Source organism: Cynara cardunculus (genome assembly GCF_001531365.2).
Source record: "Cynara cardunculus var. scolymus isolate 2C chromosome LG 8, CcrdV1, whole genome shotgun sequence".
Taxonomy (NCBI): Eukaryota; Viridiplantae; Streptophyta; class Magnoliopsida; order Asterales; family Asteraceae; genus Cynara; species Cynara cardunculus.
Genome location: NC_037535.1, coordinates 21650389 through 21668882, shown reverse-complemented (window position 1 = coordinate 21668882; position 18494 = coordinate 21650389). Strand labels below are relative to the sequence as shown.

At 33.0% G+C, this 18494-nt stretch overlaps 3 protein-coding genes across 3 annotated transcripts in view; all 3 read left to right on the top strand.

Annotated features, from left to right (window-relative positions):
* The window catches only part of LOC112516138 (polyadenylate-binding protein RBP47-like), a 5095-nt gene extending 1078 nt beyond the window's left edge, over positions 1-4017 (top strand). Inside the window, exons 2-6 of the mRNA XM_025123158.1 lie at positions 1142-1640; positions 2159-2241; positions 2314-2444; positions 2765-2861; positions 3508-4017. Of these exons, the coding sequence (XP_024978926.1) occupies positions 1142-1640; positions 2159-2241; positions 2314-2444; positions 2765-2861; positions 3508-3672 (975 nt within the window). The 3' untranslated portion in view covers positions 3673-4017. The remainder of the gene's footprint in view (positions 1-1141; positions 1641-2158; positions 2242-2313; positions 2445-2764; positions 2862-3507) is intronic.
* A 3197-nt stretch (positions 4018-7214) lies between these two features.
* On the top strand, positions 7215-11657 carry LOC112516136 (putative serine carboxypeptidase-like 23). Its single transcript, XM_025123156.1, has 9 exons — positions 7215-7767; positions 7987-8094; positions 8183-8278; positions 8488-8580; positions 9639-9727; positions 10290-10666; positions 10770-10862; positions 10931-11039; positions 11336-11657. The coding sequence occupies exons 1-9, from the start codon at positions 7386-7388 to the stop codon at positions 11465-11467; spliced, it is 1479 nt and encodes a 492-aa protein (XP_024978924.1). The 5' UTR covers positions 7215-7385; the 3' UTR covers positions 11468-11657.
* Positions 11658-17462: 5805 nt separating this feature from the next.
* The window catches only part of LOC112516137 (serine carboxypeptidase-like 40), a 4677-nt gene continuing 3645 nt past the window's right edge, over positions 17463-18494 (top strand). The window contains exons 1-2 of the mRNA XM_025123157.1: positions 17463-17814; positions 17902-18009. Coding sequence (XP_024978925.1) covers positions 17463-17814; positions 17902-18009 — 460 coding nt within the window. The remainder of the gene's footprint in view (positions 17815-17901; positions 18010-18494) is intronic.

Genomic DNA, 18494 nt, shown 5'->3' with positions numbered 1-18494 from the left:
ATGGATTAGAAGTAAAACAGGTAGATGATATCCCTTCAGCTGTTTTGGGTGGCTATCTAATCACTAGTTTGCCTGTTCTTGATTACTATCAAATGTTTATGGTAATTCGTAGTTGATTGAGAGAACTATTTGCCAACATGATTCAAGATTCTCCAAGAATTGTTTCGGAAAACATGAATGAAGATCCTTCAAACTCTCAAGAATCAAATTTATAGGATCAAGGATCATCTTAATTAACAGATACTAAAACCTGCAGGAAGCTGTATGTTGTTGTTGAGTGTGGTAATGTCTTATGAAGTTGTATAAAACATCTTAATGGCATTCAATTGAAGGTTATTATATACATCATATAGTGAGTTGCAGCATTTTAAACACATTGAGCATGCAAGTTTTCATATATCAGTTGCTTCTTTAAGTTATTCATTTAGAGAACTTCTAAATTAGAAGTAAAAATCCTTGGTCATCCCTTGGTGCGCATCATGGGTCATTAGGTTGAACCGCCTAACTGGAGTCACTCAAGGCAAGATCATGGTTTTTCCTCTTGGATGAGACAGTTCCCTAGCTTGCCTTTTACAACAATGGGGTTGCCATCTGTTATCCCCCATAATCGGGAATTCCCGTTCAGTAGCCTACTTCCCTTATAGTGCAGTCTAGTTCGTCAATATATGACGAGACTTCATTCACGATATCAGAGCTTGAAATTAGAAAACTATAATTCAGCCTCTCTTGGTTATATGTTCCCCATTGCAGAATCCATTACCCTGCCACTACCCTACTCTATTTAGTTTGTATGTGGTTTATCTGGTTTTGGACCTCCGGGATCAGGATTATAATTGTAAACATCATTGATTATAAAAGATGAACAATACAACACGAACACAAAGAGGCTTAGATGTACCACAATATGTTGTACACTAAAATGCAAGCCTCTTATTTTTATTTATTTTTTCATGTTTTTTGTTGGAATAACAACATTTTTGCCTTACATTATATAATCACTCGGTTGTTTTCCAAATGTATGGGATTTGACATGCTTGTTACTTGGTCTCCTTATCCTCTTATCCTATACTATTCGTGGAAAATGGATTTATGGCGTTGTATGCCCTTGCCTTGCTGAGTTTGGATGCCATGAAATTTGCAGGTATCATCTATAAAGCTCATACGTAACAAGCAGACTGGTCAGTCAGAGCGTTATGGGTTCATTGAGTTTGTTTCTCATGAAGCTGCTGAAAAAGTCCTCCAAAGCTACAATGGGACCATGATGCCAAATACAGATCAAGCTTTCCGCTTGAACTGGGCAAGCTTTAGTACAGGCGAAAAACGTGCAGACACTGGTTCAGATTTATCCATATTTATAGGAGATTTGGCTCCAGATGTAACTGATACAATCTTGTATGAAACATTTGCTGGTCGATATCCATCTGTCAAAGGTGCAAAAGTTGTTGTTGACACAAATACTGGCTGTTCGAAAGGTTATGGATTTGTTAGATTTGGTGACGAAAATGAGAGAACAAGGGCTATGAATGAAATGAATGGCCAATATTGTTCAAGCAGGCCGATGCGCATTGGTGTTGCGACCCCCAAAAAGCCACCTACTCAACAACAGTATGGACAGGGACAGCAACAATATTCGTCTCAAGGTATATCTTTCTGGTCCCCGTTCTTTTGTTCTTCCCAATTTGGTGCTCTACATTCGCAAATGTGTTTGATACTACACGTAAATTCTATCTGGTTTCCTTTATACTTTACGTTAGTCACCCAAATTTTGTTGGTTGTGATGGTGAATACTAGTTTCTTGAAATACAGGTAACTGAACTAAGAATCTACATAACAGATTAGGATTTTAATTTCTGTTCTTTTGGATGGCTCAAAGTTCATACCTTTGTACATTTAATATTTCTATTCTTCCATAAAGTTCATACCCCTGATGTTCATGGACAAATATGTTTTATGATTTTGCCATCTACCTTCTGATTTTTTCATCATTAAGGCGTTGGTGAAGGTTGATGACAGGGGATGAGCCTAATAGATCTTTTTGTAATACCTTTCTTTTTGGATTTTGCTAGACGTATATGTTCCCATCATATCAATTTCAATACTTTTTTGAATATGGATACTCTATCTGTTACTCATATATGTAATGCTTGTGTACGTTTAGCTGTGTTATTGACCGGCGGAAGTGGTTCATTTGGTGCTATGCCTCAAAACTCCCAGTCTGATGGAGATTCTTCAAACACAACAGTAAGTTGCTTGATTTCTATGCTAATTAATTAGCAGTGCCAATATTTATTTTAAAATGTTCGTTTTCCGTAGATTTTTGTGGGAGGACTTGATTCTGAAGTCACTGATGAAGACTTGAGGCAAACATTTTCTCAGTGTGGCGAGATCTTATCTGTTAAAATACCTGTAGGAAAAGGATGCGGTTTTGTTCAATTTGCAAGCAGGTAATCATTCTTTTAGACCTTCTGGGAATGAAAAATGTTTGTTTGACCCTTGGATTATCGAAAAAAATGTGGCCATGTTACTAATTATTAATCAAAATTTGGCGCCATATCTCATGTCTCAAGATCACCTCTTGCAGAATGGCCTATTTTCTGACCAAAATCTGGATGCACTAATTACCCTTAATGAACTTAACATTACACCTTTTAAATCTTGTCAAGTTACTTTCTTTTAAAATGTATGAGATTGGTAAGATTATTGCATTTGGAGTGTTGATATGTTAGGAAAGAGCCTCATTTCTTGTTGGAATTTCTGTACACAGAAGCAGTGCTGAGGATGCAATCCAGAACATGCATGGTACGGTGATTGGCAAGCAGACTGTTCGGATATCATGGGGTAAAACTCCTGCCAACCGACAGGTATATATGCATCCTTTTGTTTCTTTTTGTTGACCCTATTCGTAACTTTCTAGTTCTCTGTGAACATATAAAAAGTATACAACTTTAGTTGGTGCATTCACAAGCTTCTTTACTAGATATGATCCTTCTTGAGCATGTTTACGCTTTAATGTTTTGGAATTGATGGCACTTGATCTCCTAGGTTATTTGTCAAGTTTCTAAGCCCCATGTAGCTTGATAATCCATAGGCTATGATATCTGCATTGTTCATTTATCTTTTTCCTTAAGAGACAGTTTTATATGACTTAAGTTTTTGACCATATAATTGTGCGTCGTATGTAAAACTGTTGCAATAAGTTGATTGAACTCATTTTGAGTGTTCTAACTAGTTTTTAGGACACTTATGAAAAGGTCATATTAGGCCTATGAACATGTCTTTTTATAGCACACTTTTTCGGATGATGTCATATAGAAAGGACATAGGTGTTTGGTCCTATAAACTTTAAGTCATATACAACAGTCTATTAGAACATGTATACATATTTGACGTCCTATAAAACCGATTTTGTTGTAGTGTCTGCATGCTTTCCTTTTTATGTCGAATACATGGGACCCAGATCGTACCTCTCGTTTGATCTTCACGAATCTCTGTATATGTTCATGACAGAGGATGGGTTCGAACGGAAACTACTACGTGAAGCAAGGTTATGGTGGAGGTGGAGGTTATGGATATGGTGTGCCACAGAATCAGGATGCGGGTATGTATGCGGCTGGTGATGCATCCGCTTATGGATCAAATGGGTACGACAACCATCAGCAGCCTGTGAGCTGATGGCACTACCTGCTGCTGCTGCTATTTGATTCATCTGAACATCATATGGTGAGATGTTAAAGACCTATTATGTTCCTTTTTATGGGATAAACATCTATGAATGTAACTGGAATTTTGTGAGGATTTCATCCCAAAAAACCATTTTTTTTCTCCTATATTACTACTTGAAACAGTTTAGGACAATTTGAGCTTTTGGTTTAGTTTATTAGAGTCCCTGGAGTTGCATGTTTCAGTTTCGAGTCAAGTATCGAGATGGTCCGAGTTCCAACTCAAAGTCCTGATTCATTTCTTTTAGGGGTTTGATTTATCTATTCGAGTTGAAGGTTAGAGATGTTAACTTTTCTTTTGTTTCACTTGTATAATTTGGACAATGTTTGAGCTAGTGGTTTATCGATCGAAAGTAGAGATGGTCAATAGGAATCGGATCGATGTGCACTTCAAAAGCGGGATGGCAAGGACCGTTGGTTGCATACGAGACCTTATTTACTATATCGCAACCAAAACCCGTTATAAAGGAACTAGGTGTAACGAGATGATCCGATTTATGTGGTTCAAAAACGATATTACAACAAATTGGTTTTATAGGACCTCAAATTCGTATATTTAGATGCCTTGTATAAAAACAAAGTTAAGGTTGGGTGTTATTATAATCTAATAACTGTCACTATCTCCAAATGTGGAAGACATCAATGATAAACTAAATCCTTCTCGTGCAACTATCGAACACTCATCTCATTACGGTGTCACTAGTACCATTTCCTGAGGGACCTGATGTACATGCCGACAAAAGGAAAGAGGTTAGGCTTAACGCCTAGTGAGTTCAAGTAGTTTTCGTCATAATCATAAATCGGTAAAACTGAAAGGCGGCTGAGTTTAAATCATAATTTTGCAAATGAAATGTATTTATCGTAAAAGGCAATATCGTTCCGAAAACCCTCCATTTTCTTGATGGAACTCGTTAATCAGAGTACTCAATTCTACGCAACCAAAACCCAATACTCATACGACCAAGAATAAAGCTATAAAAAATTAAAAACGAGAAAATGGCTTTAGTCAAGTCTTATGAACAATTAACTAACACTTACCTTTGGGAGGGCATAAAAACATCCGAAGATATCGGAGGAGACCCGATTTACCATTAATTGTGACAGAACACATAAGTAAGCCACAAACCAATGTTATATGAGCATCACTGGTCGATAAAGTAACCATAGGCATCAACCTTTCCGGGTCTTTAGTCGAATGAAATAATAAGCTCAATTGACATCAACCTTTCCGAGTCTTTAGTCAAAGAGATGACAAGCCCGACTATATTCAAGTCTTTTGCTTGTGAAGTCACCAACTTCAACCTTTCATGGTCTTTACCTTGAGATCTCCCAAAACCCAGTTAAGCTCGTTCACCTAGAAATTACATAATAATCAAAATGCTTATTTCTCGACTACAAAGGGAAGTTCCATCCCTTACCTATTCCTAGAAAACCGACTTCTATACCTATGGATCCGTTGCATTTTACCCATAAAATTTGATGACTCTAATTCAATGACCCACACGCTCAAAACATGTAATTTTCATAACGAATATGCCTTAAATGCATATAACTCCAAGAGCTTGACATAGAGTAAGTCAAACCGGACAAGTATCCCCAAGACTCATTAAAGTAAAAACAAGCCAAAAGTTCAACAACCCAACTGACTATTTCATAAAAGTCATCAAAAGCAATAAAACGTATTTAACAAATGTTTATGCAAACATATTTTCCCAAAATGATATTAACTCAAAAACCCATCTTTAGTTGAGACAAACCACTTTCTAAATAAAATCATATCCTCATATTTCCAAAATGTCTCGTAACACAATAACATGCAGTTTTCAAACAGTTTATAAAACCAAGTAAACCAAAATGCATTAATATCAAATAATCTTCTTTTGTACAAATAAATCACCAAATGTACACATTCTTGAGTTTTATTTATTAAAATATCCAAAACCCCAAATATAAGTATTTTACAAGGTTTGTTAACCCAAATTTACCAAATATGCAAATTTCATTAAATACTCATCAGATTTGATAAATATCAAGTAAAGCACGCATCAATACTTCAAAATACACATTTTTGACATGTATATAGTTTTTACAAAACAACTTGAATTCACATTGCTAGATTTATGATAAACCTAGGTTTTACTCCAAATCTTGAGCTTTCCTTTGAAGAAATTTGAGATCTACAAGTAGATCTTCCAAATCATAACCCTAGCCTGACCGGCGAGTCTGCCGTCTCCACGACTTACCCTTTTTCAGGCTGCTTCTCAAGCCTGCGAGCGCTGATCAAATAACTGCCATGAATTACACACACGCAAGTAGTGGCTCGGCTAGAGGAAGAAGCCGGAGCCTATGCAATACCGAAGAACCCAAAACCTAAGACAAATATGGAAGAAAAGGACGGAAATGAAAGAACACACAAAACCCTAACTTAAAAAAAGAAGGGATGAAGAGGTTACCTTTCTCGATTACTCCAGAATCCCCAAAAAAAACATTTACTCCTCTTGATCTTATCTTGTAAAGCTTCAAAAATAAACCATAGCAAAAAGAATCACTAAAAACAGATGAAGGATGAGAAAGTTATGACCAAATGAAGATAATCCCCGAATTTCAATCTTAAAATGCAGATCAGACCTTCCCGCGACATAGTTCGCATAGGAGGTCTCCTGGGACCCAAAAACCTTCAAACAGAGGCTCACGCGATTTGGGAGGCGGCCTAGGTCACGGAGGCCATTTCTTGCTCTTTTTCACCGTTTATTCGCGTTTTTCGAGCCCGATTCAAATCATAGACTTTCCAACATGTTTTCTATATGGAAATCCTCATCTATTACCAACTTAATTACCCTTGGTTGAAGAACTTAACATAGTAAAAAGTCCGAAATTGCAGGTGTTATATATACACACATTCAAAAAATTAATAGGATGTCAACTTTAGGTTTTTTTGGCACGGGTTTTGAGCTCACTAGCCCTGGGTTTTTTTGGCACGGGTTTCGAGTTTAGGATTTTTTGTGAATCTTTGAGTGCGATCACCCTTTAATTAAAGAACGGTCAAAACTAGACTCTCATTTTGCAATTGGCTTCCCTAAAAGGTTACAAATGCGGTGACTCCGGGCTATCTGCAAAACAGGTGGTACTGAGATTAGTCAGCTCGTATAGCGGGTTGGATATCCAGGTTAATAAAAAAAATTTGAAATTGTTTTGTAATAACATCGATCATATCATAAATGGAGATGAATTATTTAAGACATTAACAAATACTATCCTCAAAATTCAGAAAACCAATACACAAAAAGGAAATCATAACGTTGGAAATGGACCACTCTTAACCGTGACAAACTGGGGACAGGCTCCCTTCCAAATTCACATGTGAATTCCCCTTTTTTAGCCCCACCTCAAGAATATGCTCTTGCTTTTTTGAGCAATTAAAACGATACATTATCGGTATCGAAAACCGCATTCCTTTCGAGAAAACCCCTTACTACGCACCCGTTTATTTTCTCTTATAAAAACACGACTCTTTTGCAACTACAAAAGAGAGAAAGAAACGATACCGTTTTCCATACAAGATTTAATAGAAAAGCACTTATCAGTTATATACTGTTGTAATATATACTAGAATCTTCTATAAAGCTATAGCATATAGCTTCTGAAAGTCTCATTTGACATTGAGCAATGGACACGATCCAACTTCTTCTTCTTCTTCTTGTTCTGCTTCTCGTGACGTGTAAAGGTCACACCCATGGCTCGCGGGCTAACCAAGCCAACACCCTAATGTCCTTCCGTCGTTCAAGAAACCGAACCCAAGTCAACGAGGAGTGGATCAGTGAACTGGAATTCAGCAGTAGGATTAAAAGCGACGATAACGGGAGGAAGATGGAGGATGACTTAATAGCAGGAGGGCTTCCTGGTCAGCCATCATCAAAACCATTCAGATTCAAACAATATGCAGGTTATATCAATGTTGATAGCTTCAATGGTAGAAGCCTTTTCTACTACTTTGTTGAAGCTCTTCATGAACCATCTTCCAAACCACTTGTTCTTTGGCTTAATGGAGGTATGCAAATTTGGTTCTTTTTAGAATCTGTGAAACCCGTCACGTCACTTTCCAAAAGAGCTTTTTTGACGAGTAAAGAAATTCTAATACTAAAATAGAACTGTTCAAGTTTAGCCCGATACGAGACTCCAACATGTCTTTTCTAACAAAGACTGTTCAAGTTTAAATAGACGTGAGACTCTAACAGCTTTATTCGTTTGTGAAACTATGTCGTACTAGGACCAGGATGTTCGTCACTCGGGGTTGGTGCCATGCTCGAGATTGGACCGTTTGGTGTTAACCCTGACGGCAAAACGCTTTATTCCCGAAGATTTTCATGGAATAAAGGTTCGGTTTTTATTAAATTATATGTCAAGTCATATTCATATTCATTTGTGAATATAACATTTGGGATATATTATTCATATATGAACAGTTGCAAATATATTATTCCTGGAGTCACCAGCAGGAGTTGGATTCTCTTACTCCAACACAAGCAGTGATTATGACTTGTCTGGGGATAAAAGAACTGGTAGGTCTCCCTTTTCATCATAATACACACATACACACACTCATCTTTTTCTTTCTATAAAGAAAGAAAAAGTATTGTCGATTCTAATCGGTTTCTTTTCGGTCGAAGATTCGAGTCTTATCGGAGATAATTCTTCGATGGTTTTCGATTAAAGGGTCGAAAATCCATGTTTGATTCATGATACGACGGTTTTGGTTTTCAAATTGCAGCCGAGGACTCGTACGTTTTCTTGGTGAATTGGTTCAGAAGATTCCCGCATTACAAGAACAACGACTTTTACATAATCGGAGAAAGTTACGCAGGTACAACTACGTTCTAAATTATTTTTTTCATAAAAACAGTTATTTTATTCTTTGGGATCGACAACATGTCAAAATACATCCATCCAACGGACCCTATTTCGAGTTGACATACTGAGGGGCTGTTTGACAATTGCCGAATTGTTTGGTGCAGAATGATTAAGAGACTATCATGATATAGTGCAAAATGAAATACAATTGTTTGGTAATTGCGTACAATGAAATTAGGGCTCTTAATGGTTAAGAGAGATCCATGATACAAAATCATTCAGAGGGTTTTAGAACCATTAAGAGACATTTTTTTTGTCAAACAAGATTCACTTATTAACGATTTAGAGGTTGCCTCTTAATGGAACTATTAAGAGGTAACATTTATTTGTTCGTTTTAAATTATGTTTTAAGTAATTTAATTATATTTCGTAAAAGCAGTTATTTTATTCTTTAGGATCGACAACGTGTCAACACTACAACAAAATCGGGTTTATAGGACACTCCTAATTTTTACGCGTCCTAATAGACCTATTTATAAGACCAAAAAATAAAGTGTAATATCTAAAGATGTTGTAATAAGTTTATATGACGTTTTTTGGCGTCGTAAAAAGTTTTTAGGACACTTTTACCATAAAACGTCTCATTAGCAACTTTATAGAACACTATTTGAAAAAATGTCCTATAAAAACAAGTGTTCTATAAAAAATTGAGTTTATAGGACATTTTCTCAAAAGTGTCCTATAAAGTTGCTAATGCGACACTTTGTATTAAAAATGTCCTAAAAATTTGTTAAGACGCCTAAAAACATCATATAAACTTATTACAACATCTTTAGATATTTTGGTTCTATAAATTAAGTCCTATAAAACGGTTTATTAGGACGCTTAAAGATTAGGGGCTTCCTATAAACCAATTTTGTTATAGTGGAAAATACATCCATCCAACGGACCCTATTTCGAGTTGATATACTGAGTTCATTTATTTGTCGGTTTTAAATTATGTTTTAAGTAATTTAATTATATTTCGTTTTTAGCACAAAATTACATTAATGCCCATCAAATATGTTACAGGATTTTATATCCCGGAGTTGGCCGATGCAATTACAAAGAAAAATATGGAGAGCCATTCTACGTCAATCATTAACCTCAAGGGTATCATGGTAAAATCACAATCAGATATCCAAATTTATTTTGTCATATAAAGGGTGTTTGAGACTCCTTATTTGAAACAACTTATGTTTTTCTACAAAAACATTTATCAATTTATTATAAGTCAGAAGAGTTTAACTTTTTCAAAAACTGCTTATTACCGGTTTGACACCGGTATAAGATGTTTATCCAAACACTCAAACGTGCTTTATTACCGATGTCATACCGGAATAAGTCAATAAGTTGTTTTTATAAGCAATCCCAAACACCCCTAAGCACTCTTGTTTTAACGGTTTAGACCTCCTTTTAACAAACCAAAACCAAAACCAAAACCGCAATTGCAATATAAGAAAATTTCAAATTGTGTGGCTTGTCATCAAGTGACCAAACCGGTCACACTGAACCACAAAATGTGATCTGGTTCGATGGTTTGACCTGTCTATGACTCCGCTATTTGGGTTTATTATGAACCGCGTTCTGATTTTGTTCGGTTTTCACAGTCGAATGGTTTTTTGAACACACCTGGTATCGATAAAATGATGTGATATAATATTTATCTTGTTATTTTTATAGATAGGAAATGGAATAATGAACGAAGATACGGACGATAGGGGATTTAGCGATTACCTATGGAGTCATGCCCTGATTTCGGACGAAACGTACAAGAAATTAACAAGACAATGTATTAACGGTAACACGAGCAAGTACTGCAACGATTTAGAGGAAGAACTCGGGGAAGAAATCGGGAATATAGATTTCTACAACATCTATGGCCCGACTTGTATGCCATTGCCCGATGGATTATTGGCTAGGAAGAAACGTCGTAGAAGATCGGGTGGACCCGATCCATGTGAAGGAGAATACGTCGAGAACTATCTCAATCTTCCGCACATTCAAAACGCTTTCCATGCTAACGTCACCAAATTAGCTTATCGATGGGAGACTTGCAGGTACTTTGGTCGATCAGATAAAGTTGGACCATTTCTATTCAATATACACTGATACATTATTTCCGTCTTTAACTGCTAATGATCTGCGTTTTTCCGTTTGAAGTAAACTCATTGTCAAGTGGAAGGATAGCCCGTCAACCATGTTTCCGATATACAAAAGGCTAATCGCCTTGGGTCTTCGGATACTACTTTATAGGTACATTTTAAGCTTCTTTAAAGACGTTCGTCGATCGTACCCATCTTAACATGAACCTTTATCGACAGTGGAGATGTGGATGCGGTCGTTCCTGTCTCGGGCACACGATATTCGATCGATGCCATGAATCTTAAAGTGATCAAACCTTGGCGTTTTTGGACGGATGCTACCAAACAAGTAATGCTCATTGTTCAGATCAATACGTTTTTTTAGTAGACATAGATACGTGGAACCTCATCAGATTACTCTATAAAATTGCCCTTGTGGAGAAAAAGTGGTTCTAAGGGTCATTAGTCTAGCAGTACCAGATTATCAATAGAGCCCAATCTCCGACCAGGTCAAAGGTTCAAACCTCACAAAATGTGAGAAGTGTGTGTGAGCACTGGTAGCATATAAATATTTTATACTTAAAAAAAACATATATTGTTCAAGTCTAGCTGATGTAGGATTCTAAAACAGTTTAATGCCTGCAGGTTGCAGGGTATAAAGTCGTCTACGATGGGTTGACATTTGCTACGGTTCGAGGTGCGGGTCACGAAGTGCCTCGTTTTCAACCACACCAAGCGTTTGCTTTGTTAAAGATGTTCTTGGCCGATCGCCACTGAAAACAAACACCAACGATCGACCATTGATTAATCCAATCCTGAGTGAATCCAAAATTTACCGATAAAAATCATAGGTGTTCTTGGATGCGTTTTCGATCCAATGAGTCAAAGCTAAAGTTCGATTAGTCTGTCTTTTGTTTTACGGCAAATTGCATAATTATAAAGTGAATCTGTTCTATTTCGATTCCTATTTTGATTAACTTACTTTTCACAAGACACATTTATGAGGTTATAGTAGATCTCATGAGTCGTGACTAGGGGTGCTCATGGGTTGGGTTGATAGAGTTGAAGACATTTGAACAACCCAACCCAATGCTTACGGTTTGAAAAATCTTAACCCAATCCAACCCAAACGAAAGTGTAACCCAACCCAACCCAAATGAAATTGGAACCCAACCCAAACCGTACGGGTTAGTCAGGTTGGTTCGGCTGATACTTTGGTATATTAAAATATTCTTCCAACCTTGAATATGTTATTTATCTACTCATAATTTATTTTTTATCATCAACCATTTGATACACCTTATCCATACTTCTTACATATATCAACTTCAGTTAATTTTCTCAATTTACGTTTATATGTTTACAGTTACTGAACATATATACGAATGAGTTATATAGAGATCTGAATAGATTGAAAAGATGTATATATGAAGAGCCTACATTATAATGTTATTGTCTAATGTATATATTAATAGAAATTGAACAATCATATTAAATCCAATAAATAAAATGATATCGGGCTCATCGGGTTAGGTTGGGTTCAAATAAAAGTAACCCAATATCAACCAAATACCTACGGTTTGAAAATTTTACAACTCGATTAGACATCGGGTTGCTTCAGATTGAGTTATTTCACGTTGGATTGGGTTCGGTTGATCGGGTTTTTGAGCACCCGTAGTCGTGACTAGTGTTTGCAACTTTGTGAGTAAGATGAAATCCACCTTTTATGTATTAGAGATTAGAGAGAATGATTTCCTTGATTGATTAAACAGAATACAAACGTTTATTATACAACAGAAGGGCCACGGGCCAAACGCTATACGGGCAAATAAACTAAGCCTAATAACAATACATTATAAACATACAATGTGATCTGCTAACATTATGACCCTTAAGGGTGCGTTTGGTACGTGAAACAAAATGGTAAAAAAAATTGTTATCCCCATTTAAGGCGACAATAGATTAGGACAGGACATGACAGGACATGAGTAGGACAAAATACAGTAAACAAAAATATGAGAGGAGAGAAATTTGATAAATTACTAAACTGTAATTATCAAATTAAAATCCAAAATCTATAATTTATAAATCGTTGTTATTTCATCCTTATGATTTATAATTTATTGTTGTTTTAATCCTTATGGTTTACAATTCTTTATAAATCGTATTATAACATCTACAGATACAGAATAAAACGAAACATTAAGATTGAGATATATCTTGTTGCGTTGTGCGAGTACCCTTCTAGTAAATAATAATATAGATACTTATAAGACCAAATATATTCAACCAAGTAGGAGTGTAGTTGATGATGAACTTTATTTGAGCGCGTCTCATAATTTTATTGAAGATATTTTTGGAATTCATGGATATAACCTTGAAATATTTGTGTTGAATTATCTACCTCTTCAACAAAATAATGTAATAATTTAATGAAATGATTAAAAGTTAAACTTACAAATACAAAAACTTGTATAAAAAATAAAATAAAAAACTATTTTATAATAATTAATTTATATTTTTATATCAATTTTTAGCTTATATCTTTTATAGATATATTTAAGAAAATGGGTAAAAATAATAAAAACGATAAATAAAATAATAACAGAAAATAAATGTATACAAGAATATGGGTTCTTGTTCAAACATCTGGGTTTTATTAAAAACCTGTGACTGAATAAAAATATCTGTCCCACAATAGAGGTTCAGTATCCATCCGTTGTGCGCCCATTTTAACAACGTTACTATAACTTATGGAAAATAATGCTTTAAGAACATTCAACAACTACATTAAAAATAAAGATCTTGAAAAACCTTAATAACTTTTTGTTCTAACAGTTACGATAAAAAGTACGTTAAATGAAGAAAATAAGAGGAAAATGTGAAAATTTCCAAATTTGTAGAAATCTCTAAAATGAGAAAGAAATAATATTTTAATTAATTTTTAATTAATAAAAGATATTAAAAATAAATGTTTAAAAGAGTAAAATAATATTTTTATTAAAGTTATCGAATATCTTAATAATATATTTAATGTTATAATTGTTAAAATAGAATAACCATTGGAATCAGATGTAACAAATAACATAATTATTGAAGATGCTCTAAGTATTTTTAACAACTTTTTCATAATAAGAAAAAAAAAATGAAACTTTTGGAGCTTTTTGAGTGTTTTTTCTGTAACAATTTCTTCATAATTTTCTTTAAAATAAAGAAATTAATAAAAAAAATTAAATTTTCTTTAAATTTAGAGAATAAAATCTCCATTTTGAATTAATGATCGTCTCAAGATAAACAAACCAAATCAACCAATAAAATAAATGGAAGAAGAAAACGAAAAATACTCTTTTATATTATTGAATTTTAGAAGGATATTCGTACAATGCAGTGAGATACATCTTTATTTTAATATTTTGTTTTATTTTTTTTGACTATTTGATATAATACGGTTTATGTTGTTTTGAGAAAGATAATGTTTTTACTTTTGAATAAAAATAAATTTGAAGATCATAAAAACTTGAAAAAAAAAATTATCGATATTAATATAAATTTAACTATTCAAAATTTGTCGTTTTTTTTGTACAATTTCTTTAGTTCAATTTTTTTTATTATAATTTAATTTAGTTCAAATAGTGAAATAATTTATTTTTGGCTTAATAATAAATTTTTTATAAAGATAATAATTTTGTTAAAACTTAATGATTATCCTAATTATAATTTAGATTTTTTTATACTTGAAATGAGATGTTTATCTTATATCTGAATATGTTTATCTGTAGTTAGTTATACGAATTCAAAAATTGAGCTTTAATAATTTGTACTTACGCATAATTTACTTGTAACCTTAAATTTTAAGTAATATACATTAATACACAGTATTTCATGCATAAAAAATGATTTTTAAGAGTTTTTTTATCAAATATTTTATAATACAGTATATATTTTAATAATATAATTTATATTGAAAATTTTAAAATTAAAAAAATACCAGGGTTGATATAATATTTTTCTTTCCTTTTTTTAAAGAACATTTAATACAGCTATTGAAACAAATTTTTCTTAAATATCTAAATTTTCTAAAATAATATAACTGTTGAATATGCTCTTACAACATTTCAAGCCTCTTACAAGTTTAACCAATCTGACAAAAAAAACCTCTCAACAATTTAAAGATAAATTTAAATTACAGTCGATTTTGGTAATTTTTTTAAAAGTTATGGTCCTTTTGAAAGAAACGAACAAAGTTTAAACCATAAGGGTGGTGCCTAACTGGTTTGAGCTTGACTCAAAAGATCAAAAGTACTAGAAGGTCACAAGTTCAAATCCAAGGAGGAATAAAAATTCTCTTGTGGTCACGGAGGTTCAAATACGGTGACTCTGGGCTATCTGCAAAGCAGGTGGTCGCCCTGGGATTAGTCGGCTCGCATAGCGGGTTGGATATCCAGGTTAATCAAAATGTGTAATTCACTTTAAAATTAATTGTTATTCAGATCTTTTTAAAATTTGTTAACTAAAAATATTTCAAGTATGGTTGGCATGGGATAGTTGTATATTAAAATTTATTCGTTAAAACAGATAATTTTTTGTTATGAAAAAAAATAATTACGTTTAAGAAGTTAAAATATGGTACAACAATATTAAATTAAATTATCAAATAACTGTGAATAAACTACAATAACTGAACTGATATAATAATAAGAAACTAATTAAAAAGCCACTTTTAATATTAAAAAAAAATTGGTTTAAAAAAATAAGGAGTGTTTGGGATTGCTTATTTGAAACAACTTATGTTTTTTTACAAAAACACTTATCAACTTATTATAAGTCAGAAGAGTTTAACTTCTTCAAAAGCTCATTACTATCGGTTTAACACCGACATAAGTTGTTTATCCAAACATTCAAAAATGTTTATTACCGATGCCACATCGAAATAAGTCAATAAGTTGTTTTAAAAAACTTTCTTTCCTCTTTCATCTGTTTTTTTTCCTTCCTAAACCACTTTTCTAATTAATTATATTTTATGTCCTTATAATCAGTTATTTAATTACTTTATAGTGTTTATTTCATCATTTTTATTTTACATTTATCATATTATTATAAATTATCGTATATTAACTAAAATACATTACAAAACTACATTTTTTTACCAAATATATCATTATGATCGTCTCTAAAATATGCTCAATATTGAATATCTTTGAATTGAATCATATTATTAAATATCATAAATACTTACGAATTATTTTCATTACTTACAGTTTATACCCTTATACAAGATCTTGTAGATTCACAGTCTGTTTCCAATGTGTTCACAAACTGTAAAAAAAATTGTCAGTAAATTGTACACAATGTGTTTCGTTTAAGTGCATATTCAATTGTGTGTGTCTGTTATGAACGAGGGTAGACAAGAGAGGAAAGGAAAGACAAGAAATTGGAGGGATAATTTTTAGAAATATATTAAATTACATTTTTTAACCAACATTTTGTGGTCTAAAATGGATATTTTTTTTATGTTCCCAAAAAACTTTTGACACATTTCATTCTTTCATGCCTCTATATCTTCTCCCCATCCCTGAAGATGAGATTCAAACTGATATTCACCATGAGTTACTAAAAAATATTTCATCCATCTTCCATTCAATTGCTCTAAAAATCTCGGTCTCGCTCTCGATCTCTTGATATAAATCGAACACATTTGTGGAGTCGTTTAAATATGTTGGATTTTAATTATATTTCATTTTGAACCGTCATACAAATTTTTTCATCGATAGACTGTAATTGGAACCATAACTCTTATTTATTCAAATTGTATTAATATGTAAAAACTAAGTGTAACTTATATCATCGTTAAATCTTCTCTAATAAAACCAATGAAACTTCAAAATCGTTAAGATTCACGGCTCCCGCCGCCTTGCTCGAGAATAATAATAATAATAATAATAATAATAATAATAATAATAATAATAATAATAATAATATAGTTAACATCTCTATAATAATTAATAATAATATAAATGTATAGTATGATAATAATATAGATAAAATAATAATCTTAAATACCCATAAAAATAAAATATAATGTATCTTGTTATAATAATATAATTTTAAAATAAAAACTACATTTCATTTCATTTCATTAAAAATGCGTTCAGTTTTCAAGATGGTTTACACACCTTAAAGTTCATAATTTGAATTGGCGTTCGACCAAACCGTAGTTGGTGTTTAACTCATTCGTTTGTCCTATTGCGACATTTTTGTGGGTCGATAACAACCCAAAAACTTCTGATATATCTGAAGTTATATAGATTTGTAAGTTCATGTTTTCCAATATGTTCATCATGCTTATGGTGTTTTATAGCTGTTTTAGCAATTTGTTTAAAATTTTCTATTTTTGAACTTTAAATTAAAAAAAAAACAGATATTAGGAAACAGACACTCAAATAATGGGTGAAAATATTTTTCTGTAACTCCAGTATATTTTGTATATCATTTTAGTACGAGGGTATTATTATACTGTTTTCATAACAGCTAATTCCATTAATACGCAATATTTTAATGGTAAAAGAGATATGAAAGAAATAATTGACCAAAATCGTCATGAGTTTCTTATTTAGAAGAATCTTAATGATGTCAGTAAAGATATTAACAAAAACAAACCTAGTAATCCGTCAAATATATATTTCGCCATTGAATCATGTCATTTCACATTGAGCATCGGTTTCTAAGAGCTTCCAGTCAAATCAGATCGAGTCTAAACTAACCCACTGTCAAAATGAAGTCTGCTTTCGTGTTTTTCATTCAACTTTCTCTCTTGATATGTGCTCAATGTGTTAGGAACCGACATGACTTTATTACAAAACTCCTAGAAGTCGAACATTCTAGAAAAACGTACGTAAGCGAAGAGCTGATAGCTGAGGATTTGCACATACACACGAGCAGCCAACTCGGATTGAAGGAGGCTGACAAGATTTTGAAGTTACCAGGACAGCCAAGAAAACCCTATTTTAATCAGTATTCTGGGTACGTGACGGTTGATCCACAACATGGTCGAGCTCTATTTTATTATTTTGCCGAGTCATCAGACAAATCTTCTGAAAAGCCTCTCGTCTTGTGGCTTAACGGAGGTACGAAAGTGCCCAAATTTTACATTTTCACAAATCTTTGTATTTTATGTCTGTTTAATTACATATTAATTACTGAGTTTTTTACAGGACCTGGATGTTCTTCAATCGGAAGTGGAGCGATGATGGAACTTGGACCATTTCGAGTCAACAAAGATCGTAAAACTTTATCAACAAACGATTATTCTTGGAATAAAGGTAAATTATTTCTCACGATTATTAAAAAATGACTTTGTACTTTTTTTTATTGATTACTTTATGTGGAGAAAATATAAAAGAAGGCGATTTTTTTATTGTTACTTTGATTCTTTTTTCATTAATCTAGATATCCAACTCGTTATACGAGCCGATTAATAACAGGGTGACCACCTGTTTTGGCGGTAGTCAGGAGTCACCGCATTTGAACCTTCGTGACCATAAGAGATTTTTATTTATTCTTGGATTTGAATCTGGGACCTCCAGACACTTTTGATCTTTAAAGCTCAAACTCAAATCAATCAGACACTACCCCTGTGGTTAATATTCGATTCTTCAATATTTTTAACAAACCACAAGTATGAAATAAGTAATTTACTCCAATATTTATATTTTAGATGTTAAATTATATTTAAATGTAAAATCTGATTCAATTAATTATTATCACCCTTTCTATTGACCTCATAATTATTAACTATTAATATTGG